Raw genomic sequence first — 20,367 nt, forward strand, 5'->3', positions numbered from 1 at the left:
TTATTCAAATGTGTAAATGTTGTCAAATCATACTTTATGAAGTGAAATGATTACTTTCCTTGATTAATGAAGGATATGACTTCTAAATCAGACTGCAGGAATGAATTTGGTCATTCTCAAAAAGTGCTTGAAGGGTTGCCAGAGGTGAGAACAGGTGGAACAATCAGCATAACAAGCATAACTAGACCACAAGAAAACAGCATGGAGGGGTATTAGGGAGAAACCAGAATTAAACACCTGAGTTTTGGACTCTTCCTTTTACAGTCTTCAAAGGGATGTTTTTGTGAGGGCCAAACTTAAGGCTGTTCTTTTACCCAACTTCCAACTCAGTCCTGATGCTGTCCTTAATGGACCATCAGTGGATATTGTTCTGAGCTCCTTTTTGTGTTAAAGCTGGGTTTCATTTGTTGTTGAAAGGACGAAGGAGGGTGGAGTACAGAAAATCTTTTAATATTGGAATAAAGAGGTTTCCAGTCAAGCCTTACAGCCATGACTGTTCTCTTTGAAGTACTGGAGAAAGCAAAATGTGTGGTTTAGAACCAGCCAGGGACTGCCTGAAGACCAAAGCAGATCAGATGAGAAGAGTTGAAGAGAACACCTGTTTACCATCTCTCCGAGGAAAAAAAAAAAAAAAAAACAAAAAACCCAAAAAAACCAAAAACAAACCAAACACAACACAAGGCAAAAACCCCAAACAAAACCACCCAACCTAAAAAAACAACAAACCCCTAAAACTACCCTCCCCGCCCAAACAAAATAACAAACAAAAACCACAAAAAAACCACTCAACACCACACCCCCTACCCCACCTCCCAAAAAAACCTTCAGGGAGAGAGAGATGGAAAAAAGACTCTACTGCATTGTCTTATACACCGTGGTTAATAGATCAATAGCCTTCCCCTCAGTCCAGTGTGTGCTTGGAAAATAAAATGTAACATACTCCTTAAAAGTGGATTTCTGAGAGAGCCTTTTCCCTACCCAGCTCACTATCAAGAGTTTCAGGTTCACATGTCTGTGGCTTTTTCATCCTTTATGTTCTTCTTGACAGCTATTTTTTAGATTTCATAATTTCATTATACCTACATAAAACATGCATGAGAGTTTGGACCATAATATGTCCAAAAAGATAAGTAGTCAGTGCAGAAGAAATAGGGCTTTTTTTCCCTCCTGGCATCTTTCCTTATAATGAATGTTGTTATGAAAAAAGAGTAAAACCATCTTGTCAAAGCCAGGTATAAAGCTGTTTCTCAGCTTAGACAACTATGTTGCCCTCAAACAGACATCTTTTAAGGTATCCAGATGAAGTACAATGTCTGGTGTCTCACTGGAAGCCTGTGTAAATTGAAGGAGTTGAACCTCTATTCCCTGGCCTGAAGATTAGCACCCAAAGCACAGAAATGTCTACCTTTGTTTTGAGGTTTTTTTAAAAAACTTGAATTGTTCAATGAGATGTAAATATTAAATAAAAGCACATAGTTTTGATTTGCATAGCTTGAATTGATTTTGATAGAAGTTGTTTTAACCATTATTTCTTTCACTAAAGCTCATGGCTGTTTTTAAAATGTGATTTTTTTTTTTTCCTCATGTTATTTTTGATGATTAGTCCTCTGATTGTGGTTTGTTAAGACTTGATGTATAAGGATTTGAAATGCAATTTTAGTAAGAGTCTCAAAGTATGCAATTTTCCCTGCTACTGTACTAAAAGACAAGATATATGGAATTTTTTTCTTTTTTCTTTTTAAAGCTAAATTATACCATAGAAAATTGATTTATCTGTTGCTTTCCCTAAAAGATTCAAGAAAAATATGATGTTAATTCCAAACCAGTTAAATATAAACTATCCCATCGCACTGAGCTGCTCATATTATTATTGGTCCAAATCTGGGTGTCTTGCCTGAGAACAATATATGTATAAACTAACAGCTTTAGAACTTGGCCCATCATATCTCTTCCCAAGCCATGCTGTGATTCATTGTGATTTTATATCATTGTCCATTTTGATGCCAATGGGAGGCTACAGATTTTTACCCTCTTAAATAATCTTGTTACTGTGTGAGCTACAAATATTACTTTGTTTCAAATGTGAGCTGAAAGGAGAAAATAATGTTTATAAATCTCTCCTGTCCAGAGGTCCCTCAGGGTCATGGAATCATTGAATGTTTTGGGTTGGAAGCAACCTTAAAGATCATCTAGCTTTTCCTCTTTAGGTAGAAAGAGTGAGTAGAAAAAATAGAAGAAAAAAAGCAAATTGGCTGATACCTGAGTAAGTGTTAGGATCTGCTGTTCAAACCCTGCACAAGTCTGGGAGGCGGCTGAACTTGGCATTCTGGAGAAGGTCAGATACGAAAGAAATTACTGATCAGTATCTCTGTTATCTGTTATTACACAGAACAGGGAGTGGGCAGGAAAAGCGTTAAGAAAGTAACTGCACCAGATTTTCTAAATTTCTTTACGTGCACTTTTCAGACACTGTATCCCAGTAAACATTTGATAAAAAGCTGACTTGTCTCTCTGGATGTCTGTGTTGAAGAGATTCTTTTGTGTTTTTCTTTCACCATTATCTTGTTTTTGATTTGATGGAATTTCTTATAAAGTGAGTTTCTAGTCTTCCGCTAACTTTTGCATATATCCTGTGATCTTTCTCCATTTTGTCAGCATCCTTCTGCATTTGAAAACCTCAGAACATAAAATTTGAGTAGTTTCTCACAAGCAGCTGATGCAGTGCAGCCATTGTAGTCTTAAGATCTTTTTGAAATATCCAAGGATTGCATTAATCTTCCCAGTTGTAGTTCCTTGAGAAGGTCCACAGTTAAGAGAGCCTACCATGATATCAAGACTTTCTTAATTCCATCTTCACAGGGGGTTCTCCCAAGAAAGAAAATTTATACCCACATGTATGATTTGCAACAGAAATGGGTTTGCATAAAGGCAATCTGTGGTGTTCTGGTTGAGGTATTCTGTGTTATTTGCCCCTCTATCAGCCTTCATGATATGCAGACTTGCTCTGTAATGATTTTAGATTGCAGATCATTAGTTACTTTTCTCCCTATGTTTCCCTCTTATTTTGTCTGCCTGCAGATTTTATCAGTAATTATTTTCCTCCTGGTCATTGTTCAATAATGTCATGCTTAAGAAATAAACCCTGCTGGAATACATTAGAAACATATCTTCCCAATGACAATTTCCTGTTTATAGCTGCATCTGGACACTAATGTAACTAACTTAACTAATAGTTTTGTTGTATTGCTTCATTTCCTAAATGTAACAGCATGCAAAACTCAGTCAAATGCTTTGTGTATTTTGACCTGTATTTTTTGTAAAATTCATACTGATCATCATTAATTTCATCTCACTTGAATTCTCTAGTTCTTGAACTTGATTTATGCCTTTTGAGAGTGGAGACGTGGTAGGGTCATTTTGTTTACCCTTTTTTTAGTACTGGCGCAGAATTATCTTCTGGAACTTCCTCAGTGTTGTAAGACTTCTTGACTACTTGGAGCAAGCTTTGGCCAGCTGTTCTAAAACTCGTGCAAGTTATTCAGACCTACTTATTTTAAAAAGTTTTCATGTTGTAGCTGTTTTTTGGGACTCTGGGGTGATTGCAGTTGGAAAACCAAGCATTTCATCATCATTCGCAACATACACAATGGCTTTAACTCAGTAAAATCAAATATTAGTTATGCCTCTTTTTCATTACTGCACAGAAACACTCATTTGCATCTTGATTATACAGGGACATTTCCAAAAAGCCAGGGTTCACTCAAGTTCAAGGCTGTTCCAAATCGAGGTGTGCCCCAGGATTATGTATTGCATAGGTATGTTTCTGTGCACTGTGAAGTACACTGGAAACTGATGCCCAAACTGTCCAGTTGGCCTGTGGTTTTTGTGGTGATTCCCTTTAATGCGTACTAAACTGAGCCAAGTGCAGAGCCCTGTGGTACTGTGAAAAGGGACCACATATGTCCTCAGAGTTTCAACTAATAAAAGGACATAATTAAATTACAAATCAGAAAGGAAAGCTGTTGGAGTGAGGGTATTAAGTAAATGTACAAGACTGATCAGAAAGACACTTTGTTTTATGTTCATCTTGGAGAAAAAATTCTGCGATAATAAAACATTGATTGGCCTATCATTTTCCTGTTTTTTAAAGCAGAGACTTAAGAATCAAACAGGTTAAACTATAGTAGTATAAAATTTGAGTCAGATTTTTGGGGTTTTTTAATTAGTGATTTTTATTAAAGAAAAAATACTTTTTTTCCTGTAACAAATTTGAATTGTCCTAGAAAGTCAAGAAATGTTTTCGGCCAAAATGCCTGTAAACCAGTGATTAGGGTTTTTTTAAATTTCATTTTCTATAAAATTATTTTTTTTTAATAGCAAGATGTGTATAAGATGACCCACCTTAATTAAAATAAAGGGATGGGTATAGTCATTAAACTTTATTAAAAGTATACTCTAAATATGTGAGAAATGGGCTTGACAATAAATAGGACAGGAAAAGGGTGTGTATATTGCAAGAGCTGTATACGTGATACTGAAGAGAGGCGGAACTAGAAGTTACGATTTGCCAGACTTTTGACTAGTTGGTTTTCACTAGGAAGTCATCATAAAATATTTGGGCAATGACTGTAGCAGTCCTAGCTGAAATGTAAAATGGGTATTTAGATTTAAGAGTTGGTTTTGAGAATGACATGGAGTAGTTGGGGGTGTGTGTGTGTGTGTGTGTTGCTGAGTGGTGTTAGGGGTTTTTTTAAGTAATTTGTGAAGTGTGTGATACCTACCAGCTCATGAGATACACTAGTAATAAACTGGATAGGTCATGTTACTGTACAAAGTCAATAGGATTAATTATAAATTAATGTTTAGTTATTAAATTTCCTACAAGTGTGCTTTCAAAATGAGGAATAAAATTGGGAGGGAAAAACAGGTTAATTATGTGCTTTTAGGGTGGTACTTAAAACTAGCTAATAATTTGCCATGAACAGAGCTGCCTACAAGCAAAATGAAATAAAATAGATGGAGTCATATTTTGTATAGCAGTTGATTTCATGGATAGATTTCTCAAGTACTAGTTGGCATAGGAGCAGGGACAGAGCAAAAACCCAAACCCTCAACTATCACTTAAATAAAAATCAGGGGATTAGGTGTTTGTAGGGGAGGTATCAGTTGGCTACAGCCAAGTACTTCACAACGACAAGGTAATTCAGGCTTCTGTCTTCCAGGTCTAACCCTTCTTAAGATACATTAGCACCCTTGTTGACATCCTAGACTCTTTATGCCACTAAAAGTCATTGTCCTCACTGACTTTTTATATAGTTTATTTGTACTGATGGTGAATTATGTGCTCAATTATACTTGAGTGGGAGCAAGTCTGAGGATGATGTGTTCAAACATATAGCTGTGAAGCAGACTCCAACTCCTCTAGCCTTCAGTGAGTCATCATCCTTATTTATGCATTTGGAAATATCATTCCAGGTTGTCAAATGCTTGAGAGGAAAAGGGCTGGTAACAGAGCAAAATATAGAGCAATTCTGTAACTTTGCGAAGAAAGTTACCCAAATTCATGACACTTCATAACTGCCATGCAATAGCAAATTTTAGATACTCTGCTTATTTTATATGCAGTGTTCGTGACAGAAAGACAAGTCAGATCTAGCAGCTAGAAAAGGAGATATAAAAGGATGGAAAATGTATTGAATAGGACACATTACCTTACGCAGTCATACAAAATATTGTCTAGCCGTCATCTAGTGAACTGTTAGCAAATAAATCCTGAGAATATGATAGAAGAGATGAAGTATTTTTTTAGGTGTTGACAGCTGTTCGTGCTTTCACACTGAACCTGTTTAAAATAACTGATTTCCTTAGAGGAACATACGGAAAGTACCGTCCGTTCACGTGTACAGAAGTGGGTGTAGAAATAGTGCGACATGGAAAACATAATGATGTTCACTGCTCAACAACCAAGTGGTTGACAAACTGTCTGAAAGTGTTCGTGTTTCTACTGTTCTCATGCAAAAGCGTAAATTAAGTACATAAACAGCAGATAAAAGTTTCAAGAGAACCAGCTAAGTAATTTTAAAATATATTTTCTTGAATTATAAGAATATTCTATAGTGTGCAGTCTGAAATGCTTGTTCTGTGCCCAGCTGAGACTTTGGGAGTGGTTGGCATTTTTTATAAGAGCTTTTTGAAGAAGGAAGGAAACAAATTCAGGTGGAAGGAGTTGAGAGGAAATGAGAAGTAATAAAAAAAAAAATTCAGAAAACTTATTGTTAATGTGATTGCTATTGTATTTTTCATCTTACAGTTTGCAAGACATATCAAGAAATCTGAAGGCCAGAAAACTCCCAAAGTTGAATTACAAATCTCAATCTATGGTGTAAAAATTCTAGATCCAAAAACAAAGGTAAGAGACATATATGTTTATGGTGCTACACTAGTAATTAAATACTGTTTTTACTGGTTTTAATGTTTTTATTGTTTCATATTTTTAAAAAGTATTATAACGAAAGCCATTCTGTTGATGGAAAATTCTTCTACAATATCATTTCTTGTTATAGCACACGGGTGACAACTTCCCGGGAAGCTACGTAATATTCCAAAATACAGACCGTAGCTAATGTGGGATGTAATTTTTTTAATCCTTTCACACCAGAACTTTTAAACTCTGAGGAAGTTGAAAACACTGTGGTAAATAAGTGTTAACACAGCGTATGATAAACATCTTTCCAAATAGTCACCATTGTGTAGGTGCCCACATGTAGGTGTTTGGAGGTGAATGAGGAGACAATTTGTTTGCAGTGACTCATTCTTCATGCTGCTGCTTTGGAATTGCATCTCTATTTCCTTAACCTGTTCATTTTTTCCTCCATTTCTCATGTTTTTATTTTTTTAATTGTATCCTGCCTCCTTAGAATGCTTATATTTCTCAGGTGTGTTACTCATTTCTCTGTAAACTACATGTAGCAGCCCATAAGCACTCTGGTATGCTTTTCATCTGGCACAGAATGACAGTTCCGCTTTTTCAACAGTTAAGTGCATTGAGCCATCCAGTGGATGGTTTTTCTGTTCCTTTGTTTGCTCTGGTATTTTGGAAGGAGTTATATAGTAATCAAAACTTCCTCCTCACAGACTTCAAAGAGGAATAATGAGATATAATCAAGCTAAAAAGTATTTATTCAATAGTCAGCAATTCTTAACATCTGAGTGCTCTTAAATCTTTTATACATATGTTGAATGTTGGATTTGAATGAACTGTTTGTTACTGCTTCCTAATTCTGGAGTAATTGCTACCACTGAGACAGTGATACTGCCTTTTGAGAAAAGGTAGCTTTAGTGCAAGGCTATATCTCTTTGCAATCCATTTTCGCTTCAGACTATTGATACAACCACAGTTCAACAGTTCATAAGCAGAGGGGAAAAGAAATATCCTCGTCAACTTGAACTGCAGTTTTTGCATCTTTCGTATGTCATAGGGCAGAAAGAGGTACTGTATCCTGACAAAAACTGTTTTAAAGTAATAGTTTTAGATGCCAAAATATGTTAGCCTTCCTAAATCTTCCTGCAGAGATTAACAGAAAGCTGTGGGACCAAAGTTCCTGGGGAAATAGGAGAATTCTAGTCTCTTAGCAATGTTGCTATTACAACTCGAATGGTAATCAAAAACGAGTAGGCTTTTTATCTCCCCCAGTTCCTTTCTTAAAGCTATATGTAAATGTAAATTTGAATCAAGTTTTCCTTATTTTTGCACAATTTGTAGATGTGTTAGGAAATTACTTAAATTCCGTGTTATCATCTCTGATTACAGTAATATTTTCAGTGTGTTTTTGAAACAAATCACTTCAGTATTGTTACAGAGGAGTATTGCTTCATAATCACTATTAATTGTGGTAGAAACAGGAGGCCTGCTCGTGTATCAGGCCTCGATTCTATACTTGGCACTCAAAAAAGGAGGGTTATGGAAAAGTGGTTCTGTCCTTAAATGATATAAAGTAGTTCCATGGATCTGTAAACCCTGAAAGAGCCAGAACAAGCATGTGTTGTTATATGTAACCGCTAAAGAGCTACAACAGAAAGACATCGAATGCGAGAGAGACCTGGGGCAATGGGAGAAATAGGATACACAGAACGGCTGTAAAGACTGAGAAGAGGAACCCAGTTGGGGCAAGGGGAAAAGATTGCCCATATGGTACATTTTTTTTTTTATAAGTGATTGTGTGCAGAGAGGGCATGCCCTTGTTTATGAGCTTATGGCAATCTGGGAACCCTGGTGCTACACAGAAACTTTCTTTTTTTTAAATAGATAATAGTTCACAGCTAAACTGCATATTTTCCTTTAAAGCAAATACTGCTTTCCCATGTAATAAGCCAAATAAAATAAAATACCAAGAAGAGACTTGTTAAAGAAAAACAAAAAAAAAATAGTTGAGATAGTTTATTTCAGTCTTGTCAAGCTCTCTCAGCTGAAGAGCATTACCACTGCAACTTTTTAAAGAGCTGGAACATGCTTTTTAATGGAAAGTGAAATACAGTATTGAAAATATGCAAATAATAATGTTTAAAAGCTGTTTATGTTGCCCCTTAAGTAAGCAGTTATTTAGATGTCTAATTTGGTTCTCTGTGCCCCTGTGTTTGGATAACAAAGTCATTTTATTTCTGCTTGCTATATTTAAGATAAAAATATAAGGACTCATTTCAGTAAAACCATTTTAACAAACCCTGGGAGATGATGAAATCTGAAAGATGGTGTGCACCTGGAAAAAGAACAGAGTATTTTACATAATCAATCCCTAAATAAATTGCACAGGGATGCAAAGCAACAGTAAAACCAATTTTCTAGAACAGAAATTACTGTTGAAATAAACACTTCCAGATAAATGCTGTCCAAATAAAAACTTCCTGCTTACATTCAGTCCATTTTTGGGCATTCTCATGTACAATGAGAGACATTAAAAAAATGTTAATGCAACTTGCCTGCTCTTATGTACGTTGGGAAATCCAGAGATTTATTTTGCGCATCTTTATCCTAAGCGAGTATAGTAGCTTTTTTAAAATAATCTTTCTTCTTATTTGCAGGAAGTCCAACACAATTGTCAACTCCATAGGATATCATTTTGTGCTGATGATAAAACAGACAAGAGAATATTTACTTTCATATGCAAAGACTCAGAATCAAACAAGCATCTGTGCTATGTATTTGACAGTGAAAAGTGTGTAAGTATGCAAGACAGTGAAAGAATTTGTGTGACTGTTATGGGCTTTGATTGGTCTGCTTTGAAATAAAACAGGACAGTTAATAAAGGCAGATAGCCTGCCTTTTACGTATTATCTTTCATGGTAATATAGATGCATTAATTGAAAGGAGAGCCTTTTTCTTCATTGATCTAAGGTAGTTTTCTGGGACAATTCTTACTACCCAGCTCGATATCCTAGGCCAAGCATCTGCAATACTCTGAGAACAGACTGCGTCCCACCAAGCTTGAAATGTTTGCACAGCTGTTTTGCAGAGATTTCTGCAACCCTGTGGCTGAGATACCCTCAGACTCTTCTGCTGATGTGTCTGCCTCAGATTTTTTTTTTTTTTTTTTTTACAGCAAGGTTCCCCCTTCTCTGCCTGCCCCCCGCCACGTCTTTCAAGTTTGTTAATGCCATGATGCACTAACAGAGAATTCATTGCACCAACCACTGACATTCTCTCATGTCTGAGAGAGCAGGGCAACTGTTCAAAACTGTTCAGTAGGAGAAAAAAAATACTTTAGGACAGGAAATTAAGAAAATGGTGTCTAGCTGAAACAGGGTCATGTGTTTACTCTGGCAGAAAGTGATTAACAAATAAAAACATTGCAATCAACACCAAAAATGGATGATTAGGTTTTTTTATAACCTGAAGTCTCTCTTTTTGTATTATTCTGAAGTATCTTGAGATAATCATACTAAGGAAACTTTTTTTAAGAAAAAGATGCATATTCACTTCTATATATGTGCAATTTTGTAGCATTATGTGTTACCTCCCAGTATTTCTGATTATTTTGTTGTTCACCTGCATTGCTCCAGTGCCTTCAGTAGATACTGTTCAGAATTGTTATACACATCTGTTCAATTCTCTTCAAATTTCTATCCTGCACCTCTTTTTCACATATTCCCGTGATTTTAAATTGCTCTGGAAGTCTCTGCACACTAGTACCATTTTTATTCCAGACTAATGCACTGTTTCTCTAACCTGATATTTCACTTACTGTACTTTTTTCCTCTGTTTCACTCTTTGTTCATTAGTACTCTCAGATTTCAAAGGATCCCATCTCATTTCGTACTTTTCATTTCAGCCAACCTTCATCCTTCCAAGAAGATAGGACTGTATGCTCCCAGTGTGCATTACACTTTTCTTTTACTAACATAAACAGTTATTCTCTAAAGCAGTCCTAGTTCAGCTTTTTTTGTCTAATTCAGTCTTGATTTGGTTAAGATAATTGCTTGTGATGTTTTGGGGTTTCTTTAATAAAGGTGGCTGTATGGGTTTTTTTCAGAGTAAAAAGATAGAGGAGTTAATTCCCCATTCCTGTAGAACTCTGGTCTTCATGCACCTCTACTGCATGACTTAATGTTGCACGCTGATGGATAAAAGGCTGGGAGCATCACATTCTGTACCATTTTTTTTGCATCCAGCCCTTCATGTTCTTACAGTTAGTGAAGGAAGAGTGTTCTCAGCATTGGGCAGAATGCTCTGCTTTCATGAGAAAAGAACAATTTCAGATTTTCATTTCAATAAAGACAAGAAAATTCTAGTTTAACTTTAGCCAGATTAATTTTTTTTCTTTTTCTTTTTTTTTTTTTTTTTTGTTCCCTGGTCAAATTGTTTAAAAAAAAAAAAAAAGTGATTACCTACTGTGTTTACTTTCTCTACTGAAGTTCTAAGGCAAATGGAGTATCCCTATGTTCACCTTTTATTGGTGCTTCTTGTAAGTCACCATTTTTTTTCTGGAACCTTGGTGTGCTCAATCAAGTTCTTATGCACTTATTGTTACCAGTTATTTTTAAAGTAGATTTTCTGCACAGACTGTGTATACACAACATATGATACTAATCAGCATAAAACTACTAAATTATTATGTTTTGCACATACAAATGCAAATTCTGTTTGGTTGGATTTTTGTAATCAGAAATACTTGTACAGATAAATACATTTATCTACACTATGCTGATAGACCATTATAGGATTTGTAAAAATAAGTGTTGAAATCCAAATTTAAAAGCAATAGGGGTCAAAACATCCATTAACATGAAAACATGAAGCCATTAAAACCAAAACAATTTGTTTAATGGTTGAAAAGCTTGTATTTGCTTCAGAAATCATCAGAAAAAGACATGCTGCAGCATGCTATCTGTATTTACAGAAATTGGAGGCATAATTTATACTAAAAATTAGCTAATTGCATTCTGCCTCTTCGGACTTTCTTCTATCTGAAGAGTTTTTAAGTTGCTTTCATAGCATTTTCTGTCAAGGTGTTTTGCTGAAGAGTGTTTGCCATGCTCCTCTGTAGTGTTGCCTTCGTGATGGATGAAGCAAACCCTTTGAACATGATACACGATGTAAAGTATTTTGTGGTCATCAGAAATTAAAGTCATTATATCAAATATTCTTAATATACTAATTTCATTCTTATGTTTTATGTAAAGGCGGAAGAGATAACTTTAACAATTGGTCAAGCATTTGACTTAGCTTACAGGAAATTTCTGGAATCTGGAGGAAAAGATGTTGAAACAAGGAAACAAATTGCAGGTTTACAGAAAAGAGTAAGTTCTGAACTATGTTTTTTAAAGAGATAAAAGAACTTTTGAGTTACCTGCTTTCTATGACAGCATAGTTTTCAGCATTATTCTCAGATTGCTAAGAATTGCAAGAGATACTAAAAAAAGAGAACTGAAAAAAGAGCTGATAACTGTGAAACAGTAGTTTATCTTTTGCCATCTTGCAAGGTCATTAAAGAGAATAGCAAGGTTGAAATGTGGAAGATACAGAAATTTGATTAATTTTTGTGATCAGATAACTAGTTAAACACTGCTTCTAAATCGCCAGATCTCAGCTAAAACTTACACTCAATGGACGCTGTTGAAATGAATGAATATCCCAATAGCTGTTGCAATAACCACTTGCTTTGTAGATTCAAGAACTAGAAACTGAAAACACAGAACTGAAAAATAAAGTTCAAGATTTGGAAAATCAGTTAAGAATAACACAAGTACATGCATCTCCAGTAAGTACATGATCATAACTCTTATATCTGAAGTTACTCTATATTTGTAATCATTATCTTACGATAATTATTAGTATCCATGTTGTTTCCAGTGATTGTGATTAACATACAGTGATCATGTGACATATCTGTTGAAATCAGTATTGAAGTAACAGTAAGATTGTGACAAGCCAACAGAAGTGCAAATTGCAGTCTACCAAATTGTGGTTCTTTAACCCCCTCATCATATCTATTTGTTCCTGCCTAAAGACAGTAAATACTCATTCTAGTAGACATCTAAGCATGCCAGCTAAGAATGAAGTACTTAAAGTATCTGGTTCAAGAATGCTACTTGGGATTTTTCTAGGAACTTTCTGTCACAAGCATATTGTCACTTACTACTGACATTTTCTAAATGACTTTAAAAAAATCTTGTGTCTTTCAAAGGAGTCATTAGGTCTCAGGAACTAACGTTGGGTGGATAGGTAAAAAGGAGCAAGTGGGGGTTCCTCACCATTGGAAATTTCTAACACTTTCTGCAGTTCCAATAGATGATCACAACAGAAGTATTTTTAAATGACTGAATCACAGTTACTTATAGCTAGGCAGGACCTCTAAAAATGCAGGTTGCATTGCAAACTGACCCTAATGACTCCCGTCTTCTTACAGGTATATTCTATCTATACAGTATTAGGTAACTGTGAAAATAAACAAAATTTCTCAATGTGTGTATAGCAAAAATCTTAGAAAAAGATGGATTGCTTTTGAGCTGTGTGTTTCGGGCCACCTTGTCCCTGCCCTGGATGTGCACCATTTCACTTTAAATGGCTGTTTAGAAATTTGGGCAATGTAAAAAGTATGTTTATAATGGTGATGACAATTTTTCAGTCCTGTCTGTACCCTCCCTTGATATTGATTAGATGGTTGTACCCATGAGTAATTGTCATTTCATTTTACCAAAATCTATTTAGAAGAGAGAACACCATAAATTATAAATACTGTGTAACTGCCACAGTGAAAACTGTAAATTATGAATGTCTTCTCACTTATGAAGTATTCAGTGATAGGTAATCAACTTTAATGCTAGATTTAAAATCAATTTAGTCAGTTCTTTAATTTTTTATTTTCCTCAGTTGGGATGGCAGCTAGTTTGTTTTTTTTAATGACTATGATAACTAAATGTATCTTTAAATTCAGTTAAACAGGCTCTTAAGTCTTGTGTGATAGATGCATTTCTTTTTCATTTAAATTAATGAAGAACTTGATAATTGCATTTAGCAAAAAACTTAAAGAAAATTATTGATAATGACCAAAAAATATCCTGTAGTTTGTGCTTTGTCTAAGACAACGCTGTCTCATTCCTTATCAAAGAGTTAAGATCTATATTTGTAAATTTGCCAGCCATTTGTAAATTCACTCCCTATGTGGTGTTTTATTGTTAATTACTATTGGTACAAGGAATATACATATTGCTTAAATAGCACTTATGCTGCAACAAAATTATATAATATTGATAATTATATTAAAATATTAATTCATTTTAATAAATCTCTACCACCTATTAGTTTTCACATACAATTTTATTGCTTTATTTACTCCTTAATCTTTAAAAAGAAAACCACAAACATTTCCTGTCACAAATTTCTTGAGTTTCCTCATGATTAGAATTGCAGTAAGAGCAATCTAACAGCCTATTTAATATCTAAATCAATTCTACCACAAAATAGATGTATATAAATGAATAAATATTGGATTGGAACAGGTTGCCCAGAGGGGTTGGAGCTATCTGTACTCTTGGAGATATTCAAAAATTCCTGGACATAGTCTTCAGCAGCTTCAGCTAATTGGATCCTGCTTCAAGCAGGAGTTTGGATTAAGCTACTTTTGTCTTATCTGATTCTTCACGTAGCCAACAATAGGGGGGAAAAAAAAAACCAACAAGCACATTTTCAGGCAAATATCTATCTCAAATCTAGGAACATAACTGCATCCCCCAAACACTATCATCTTTTGTACCTTACAAAGAGACATCATTCAAGTAGGTCTGTTTTAAACTGGATTGTGTACATTGTAAGTCAGAGCTGTTAATTGGGCTAGCATAAGAGTAAGCACATATAAATGCAACAATTAGGTTGAAAATAAATGAAGGAAAGGAATAGTGAGGTTATAAAGTGACTTCAGGGAAAAGGAAGCATAAATATTTTTAAGATAGTTTGAGTCTGATAAAGGGATCATAAGTCAAAGTGCCTGAAATAGGTATCATCAAATCACATCCACTGCTATCTCTCCTTTCACTCTGTGAGCAACAAATATGTATGAAAGAAGGAAGTTACAATTCATAAGACAATTGATTGCTTATTATAGTTTGCAATTAATTTTATACAGTTTTAATTCAAATCAACTATCATTTCAAGCATGACATTGCAGTCTCAGCTCCTATTAGAAAAAAGCAGAAGTGGTGCAAATAGTATTTTCCTCTATTTCCACATAATTTCAGTGATGAAAAAGATCACTTCAGTTTTAAAATTATTAGAGATTTTTATTTGGCTGAATTTAAATCTAAAACTTTTAAGTACCATATTGTCGAAAATATCTGTACTACTGCTGCTCTATGTCTTCAAAATTAGAAAAGAAAAATAGCAGTCCTCTCTTGTGATCATTTTGTCAGAGTAAAATTGGTAGTATTTCGTCAAATACTGAAATAAAATAACTTACATAATGAAGCAGAATATCCAACATGGGGAATAATATCTCATCTGAGTAATTTCCTAAGCACTTTTGGTTAGATGGGGGAAAACTTGCTTCCCTGCAGATATTGTTTTGCATGCTATGAACAGAACATAATCATTCTTGTGATTTAAAACAGATTCATTAAACTATAGATTTCAGGCTTTCTCATAACTCTCATATCCATGCTAATAAATTATAGAGAGATGCCAGTGCCATACGAGAGATTTCTGAAGCTTTTTTAGACATAATAAGGGATTTATTTATATTTAGTTAATTTGATATAGCTATAACTCCTTATCTATCAGTCCAGTTTGATGTCACTCTGTATGCTGAAGTCTAGGGAGGGATTGTTTAATGATCAATGGAAAGTTTAAGCCCTAATACTTGATACCTAATATGATAAAAGTACATGTGTTATTAACTGGCATCACAGAAATTTGTAAAGAAATGTTCAGTTTCAGGAGCCAACTACAGATGGTTATAAAGTTGCTTCTGTCATGCTTAAATAGTACCTTGGATTTTTGTATCTTATGCTTTCCTTTTTGTATTTGTTTGTTTGCATGCTGTTTGTGCTTTCTCAGCATTTGCCAGATGTGCTGCAATGGCTTTCCTGTTTTATAGGTAGTTGACTGTGCTCTTCCTTTAGTGATTAATGCACAGACACAGAAACACTTTATAATCAGCAATTGATTTAGCACTTCAGAAGTCAACACTAGCAACTTGATTAAACAAGTATATACTTAAAGAAACGGAAGATATTGCAAGTGCCTGTGATGACAGTTCACAGAACATGACAAATATAAACACTGAAATCACATTGTGGGCTATGTCGTCTTCTCCTTCAATCCCCATCCCTGTGGAAGGGGAACTGCAAGCCATGTGCAGGCATCAGTATTAAGCAGGCATAATTTCAGGCTAACAATGAGTGTGTATGTTCCTTCCCCATGAGAGAAGACTTAGGGGTTTTAGTATTTATTGCACCTGTAGTGTGAAACAGTGCTGTTACAGACGCCAAGTGACGTCACTGTTATGCTTTATTTGTTAAAATACTGATCTAGGACAGAATGTCTTTCCTGCTTGTCAGTAATTGAGAAACCATAGTATCATTTGTATGCAATGCCAGTCTATCATTTCTTTACTCCTGCTTCTTCCTTATGAAGCTGATTGATTTTTATGTCTTTAATTATTCTAGACACATTAGTCTTCCATTAATTTTTAATGAAATGAAGTAGGTAGAAAATACCTTCATAAATTTGAAGTTCAGCTCTTTTTGTATTATTTCACTGACCCTTGACACGGTTGTTTTTTTTTTCTTTTTTAAAAAAGCCATTTCTACCATTAAAAAAAAAATCCACTCATATGAAAATTGAAAATAGTAATAATTAAAAAATGAGGGATGACTTTTCTCTCTCCAGTTCAAAGGAGTGCAAGTTACAGGCTTGTTTGGGAAATACAAAGGGAAATCTAATCTAAAACTGCTTTCCTGATTCTTATTGCTTGTATTGCAGATTTTTTGCAGGCCATGTAAGGGTTCACTTGAGGACTTGTTTTAAAATACTGGAGACTGAAATTGGTGCAAACTATATGCATGAATAATGCAATTACGTACCATTTACATTTTTTCAATGTGTAAGCAGGTGCAAAGTATTGACAGCAGTATGCTTCTGCTTTTGAGGGATACATTTGGTGTCAAAATTGTCTTGTTGCTTGATTATTAGTATCACTATGAAAATTTTTCTGTGGTTGTTCTAAATCTAGCCATATGGCCAAATCAACATCAATCTAATTTAGGTACTTTTTCTATCCATTCATAAACTGTATGGGGAAAAATTTCTTTTTGAACCTATAAAAGAAGCCATTAAAAGCAATGAGTTCATAGTTGGAAATGAAAAAAAGGAAACTAGGTTGTATAATCAAATACTTTCACATAAAATATACTGTGAAAGTTGAACATCAAATTATCAATATTCTGCATGCTTTTTCTTTCAGGGTATTGTAACTATTTAGATTTAAGTTTATTCAGCATATCAGTAAATAATAAACTACTTGGTGATCTTTTTTTCTGCTTTTGGGTTATGTTTTTAAGTGTGCTAGTCTTGCTAAAACTTTAGAAAGTTAGTCCCTAAAATATCTGTATTTGCCAATGCAGAAGCGTTATGCAATAAAAATGCTCACTTTTTTTCATTTCCTGAAAGGATCTGTCAAGGACATACTATACCAAACTAGGAGTTTCCTTGGAGAAGTTTGCCTTTATAGCTGCGCTTACATGTGCCATGGGAAATGTTGGCATGGGATGTTTCTTTTGTCTCTCATTCCGTTGCATGTACAGCTAAAGTTTCCATTACTTTTATATCTTGTGCTGTTTACTTTTCATCTGGTTTAGTGGCTTGGCAATACATTAGTCACTGGTCTTTTTTGCATTTGGTCTTGATTATATGAGGACAATCTGATTTTCGTTTTGTTGTTTGCTTACGATGACGCTGCTCAAGTTTGTATCACACTAAGGCTTTGGATGCTGCGCTCTATGTGTAAATCCAGCCTCCAAAGATCAGTGCATCCCTGGGAGCACTGTTTCACATGACGTCTTTTTTTGCTATTTATATTGCTAGTGTTGCCTAAAGTGGCCTTGGTTAGCTGTCCACACAGCCTTTGTGTGGGTTAGCACCCTCAGTTTTTATAGCCGACTGAACAGTAAACCACTGTAGGTCACCAAGGAACCTCTGATGAGATGAGAGATTTTTAATCTTTTTTGGGCTTGGCTGAAGTTTATCAGGCATGCCTTTAAGGTTTTCTCTTTGAGCAACATGTTTAAGGCAGAGAAGAAGATTGTGACAACTGCATGACTCTCAAGTTAGCTAGAAGAAAACAGGAATATTCAGGAAAATAACTTGAGAGAGAACGATGAAATATGAGAGAAGCAGAATTGAAAGGCAGCAGGGAAAGGTATTGGGAGAAACAGCCCCAAAAGGAGTTGTGTTCTTCCATTCACCATAAGTATTATCAAAGAAGTAGTATGTAATATGTATTCCTGTCATGGCAGTGTTGCAAAAACCCTCCTTTTTTAAATGGAGCATTAAAGGTACTGATTGATTAGACCCTTCTTGAAAGTTCTTTAATTGTGACTTAGAAGCATAGGCCACCTGCACCTATTATCCTCATTAAGAAGCTTTAACATGCTCATGAGAAAACTCCAAGACAGACGTTGGAACTGTATGCATATTTCAGGAAATGGTTTTGGAATGTGTTTAGGCATGTCACTTGATTCATGTTTCCATTAAGACTGCCAAGTGAGAAAATGTTTTTTCTTTGCCTATCTTCTGCTCTTTGAATTTTATAATATTCTGTATTCAGTTCAGTGAGCACTTCTTCATGAGGGTTTAAAATTCTGTTTGTGGTGTTAAAAATAATAAATTTGAAATTGTCTATGTCAGATTTCATTATACTGAAAAAGTATTAAGATGTAGCAGTTAATTAATGAAACTGCTAATGCTTATACAGTATTTTATGAATTAGTAAATTAATATATCCTTAGTAGTCCCAAATCTCAGGTAGCTTGTAATCAGTGGTTTTGTAACTAACCATAATTTCCAATTCAAGGTCATGCACAGTTCCCTGTAACATTCACTGCAGTTATCCACCGTGACTGCTCTGTATATTACCAACCTGAATGTTCTAAGGAAGAAAAACATTTTCTAATTCATTAATATACTTATATGATTCCTATGGGGGTATGACACAGAGATTGCAATCAATATCTTGAGACACCTGGTAAAAACAATTTTGAAATGATTTCTTGATTAACAAAAACTCAATCATACTACATTTTCTAGTATGATGCAGCCAAACAGTGCATCTTCAGCATCAGGCTAAGTAGACTGAGTCAAAAATAAATCCTTTGACAGGCACATAATAACATCTAATCATAATAGAGACCAGGTCCACTGAACTAGTATGCTAATTTCATTAAGAACTATTCCATGTTGTTTTCCTGTGTTGATGAAATGGGGCCCAAATTGGAAAGTAATATATCAACCTGACCCATACTACATGTTCAGTGTTACGCAGTGGGAAGCTCAGACAAAATACATTTGCCATACAAAGTGGCAATTTAATATATTTTTACTGTATTTTCTTCCTTTATAATCTGGTGTAAGAGTATTAAGTTTCAGAAGTTATACCCTTTTTAGGTTGTATACTTAAGAGTGAGGATCTATTCCCTTCTGCAGTTTTTGAATCTGGTGATGTTTCCTATATTTTAAAAGCCTTCTGTGCAATTCTTCTCTTTGTCACCTTCCAATTATTATTTTTCATTGTTGAATACACTTTCTTGCTGTACCTGTCCTGTCTGTGGCTGCTTGGATACACAGGGCTGTAAGCAGAAAGCCACTGGCAGCCTCACAGGTCTTTCTGGTCGTGAGATGAAGCCCACAGAACAGCACTCACAACACAAGTCCCCGTGCCCGGTGGTGGGCTTCTGTACTGCCCTGTAGTACAGGAGGATTACTAGTACAAGGAAAGATTACTAGTGAAAATTAATTATTGATAAGACACATTCCCTAAACTGTCATATGAAGCTCGACATCTTATACGGTGTGAAATGTCCTAAGATTATCTCTTATCAGATAAATAGGAGGAAATGTGACTGCTCAACGTTCAGGGCTCAAATGATACAAATAGTGTATATTCTGGTTTTGTATTGACACCTGTCATTGCCTGGATTTGATGTAAGTTTATCATCCTTATAGTTTTGCTGCTTTGCATCCTATGTGTGTTTTGCTGGTTTTGGTATGATTTTTCATGTGATATACATGCATTCTTATGGAAACTACTCATCCTTTGCTGTTTTGCATTTCAGGGAAATACTTTGCTTTCTTAATTTGTCTGTTTGTATTTAGTATCTTCCAGTGTTTACTATTATGAGATTTATTATTTCCATATATATGTATAGCAGCAAGTATTACATGGTAGCATTGCAAGTCTTCTACCTGTAGTCTAGTGATACTTACGAAATAATAATGAAAATGCTGCGTCTTGTAGTTTTTTTGCTTTCATTTTTATTACCATTTCAAACCCTCTGTTTCACAATTTCAGCTTGGCAACAGATAAGTTCTTTGCAATTGTGATTAAAACTTTTTTTTTTCTTATGAATTACAAATTTTGAATAGAGAGTTTTGTGGTGTTTGCTGGTGTTCTCACAAGTATGGCATTGTTACTAAATTTGGATACCTGTGCCCTTACCTGGCTTATCTGTAAAGAAAGTGAAGAAAGGAACTAAGACTCCGTTTAAAAGGATTTGAAATGTTTTGTTTTCTACGTAACTCTGAAAAAATGCTTTAAAATAATTGATTAAATCCTGCTCTACTGGAGTTTTGCAGACTTCTAATGAAATAAGCATGTCACATCA

The 20,367-nt window shown here is 34.9% G+C and overlaps 1 protein-coding gene across 5 annotated transcripts in view; it reads left to right on the forward strand.

The window, feature by feature from the left end:
- Positions 1 to 20,367, forward strand: part of GULP1 (GULP PTB domain containing engulfment adaptor 1) — a 165,435-nt gene that overhangs the window by 123,475 nt on the left and 21,593 nt on the right. For all 5 annotated transcript variants that reach the window (XM_074872678.1, XM_074872675.1, XM_074872679.1 and 2 more), the window contains 4 exons: positions 6,311 to 6,409; positions 9,079 to 9,216; positions 11,677 to 11,793; positions 12,162 to 12,254. In XM_074872678.1, coding sequence (XP_074728779.1) covers positions 6,311 to 6,409; positions 9,079 to 9,216; positions 11,677 to 11,793; positions 12,162 to 12,254 — 447 coding nt within the window. The remainder of the gene's footprint in view (positions 1 to 6,310; positions 6,410 to 9,078; positions 9,217 to 11,676; positions 11,794 to 12,161; positions 12,255 to 20,367) is intronic.

The sequence above is a fragment of the Strix uralensis genome, chromosome 6 (assembly GCF_047716275.1).
Source record: "Strix uralensis isolate ZFMK-TIS-50842 chromosome 6, bStrUra1, whole genome shotgun sequence".
Classification (NCBI taxonomy): domain Eukaryota; kingdom Metazoa; phylum Chordata; class Aves; order Strigiformes; family Strigidae; genus Strix; species Strix uralensis.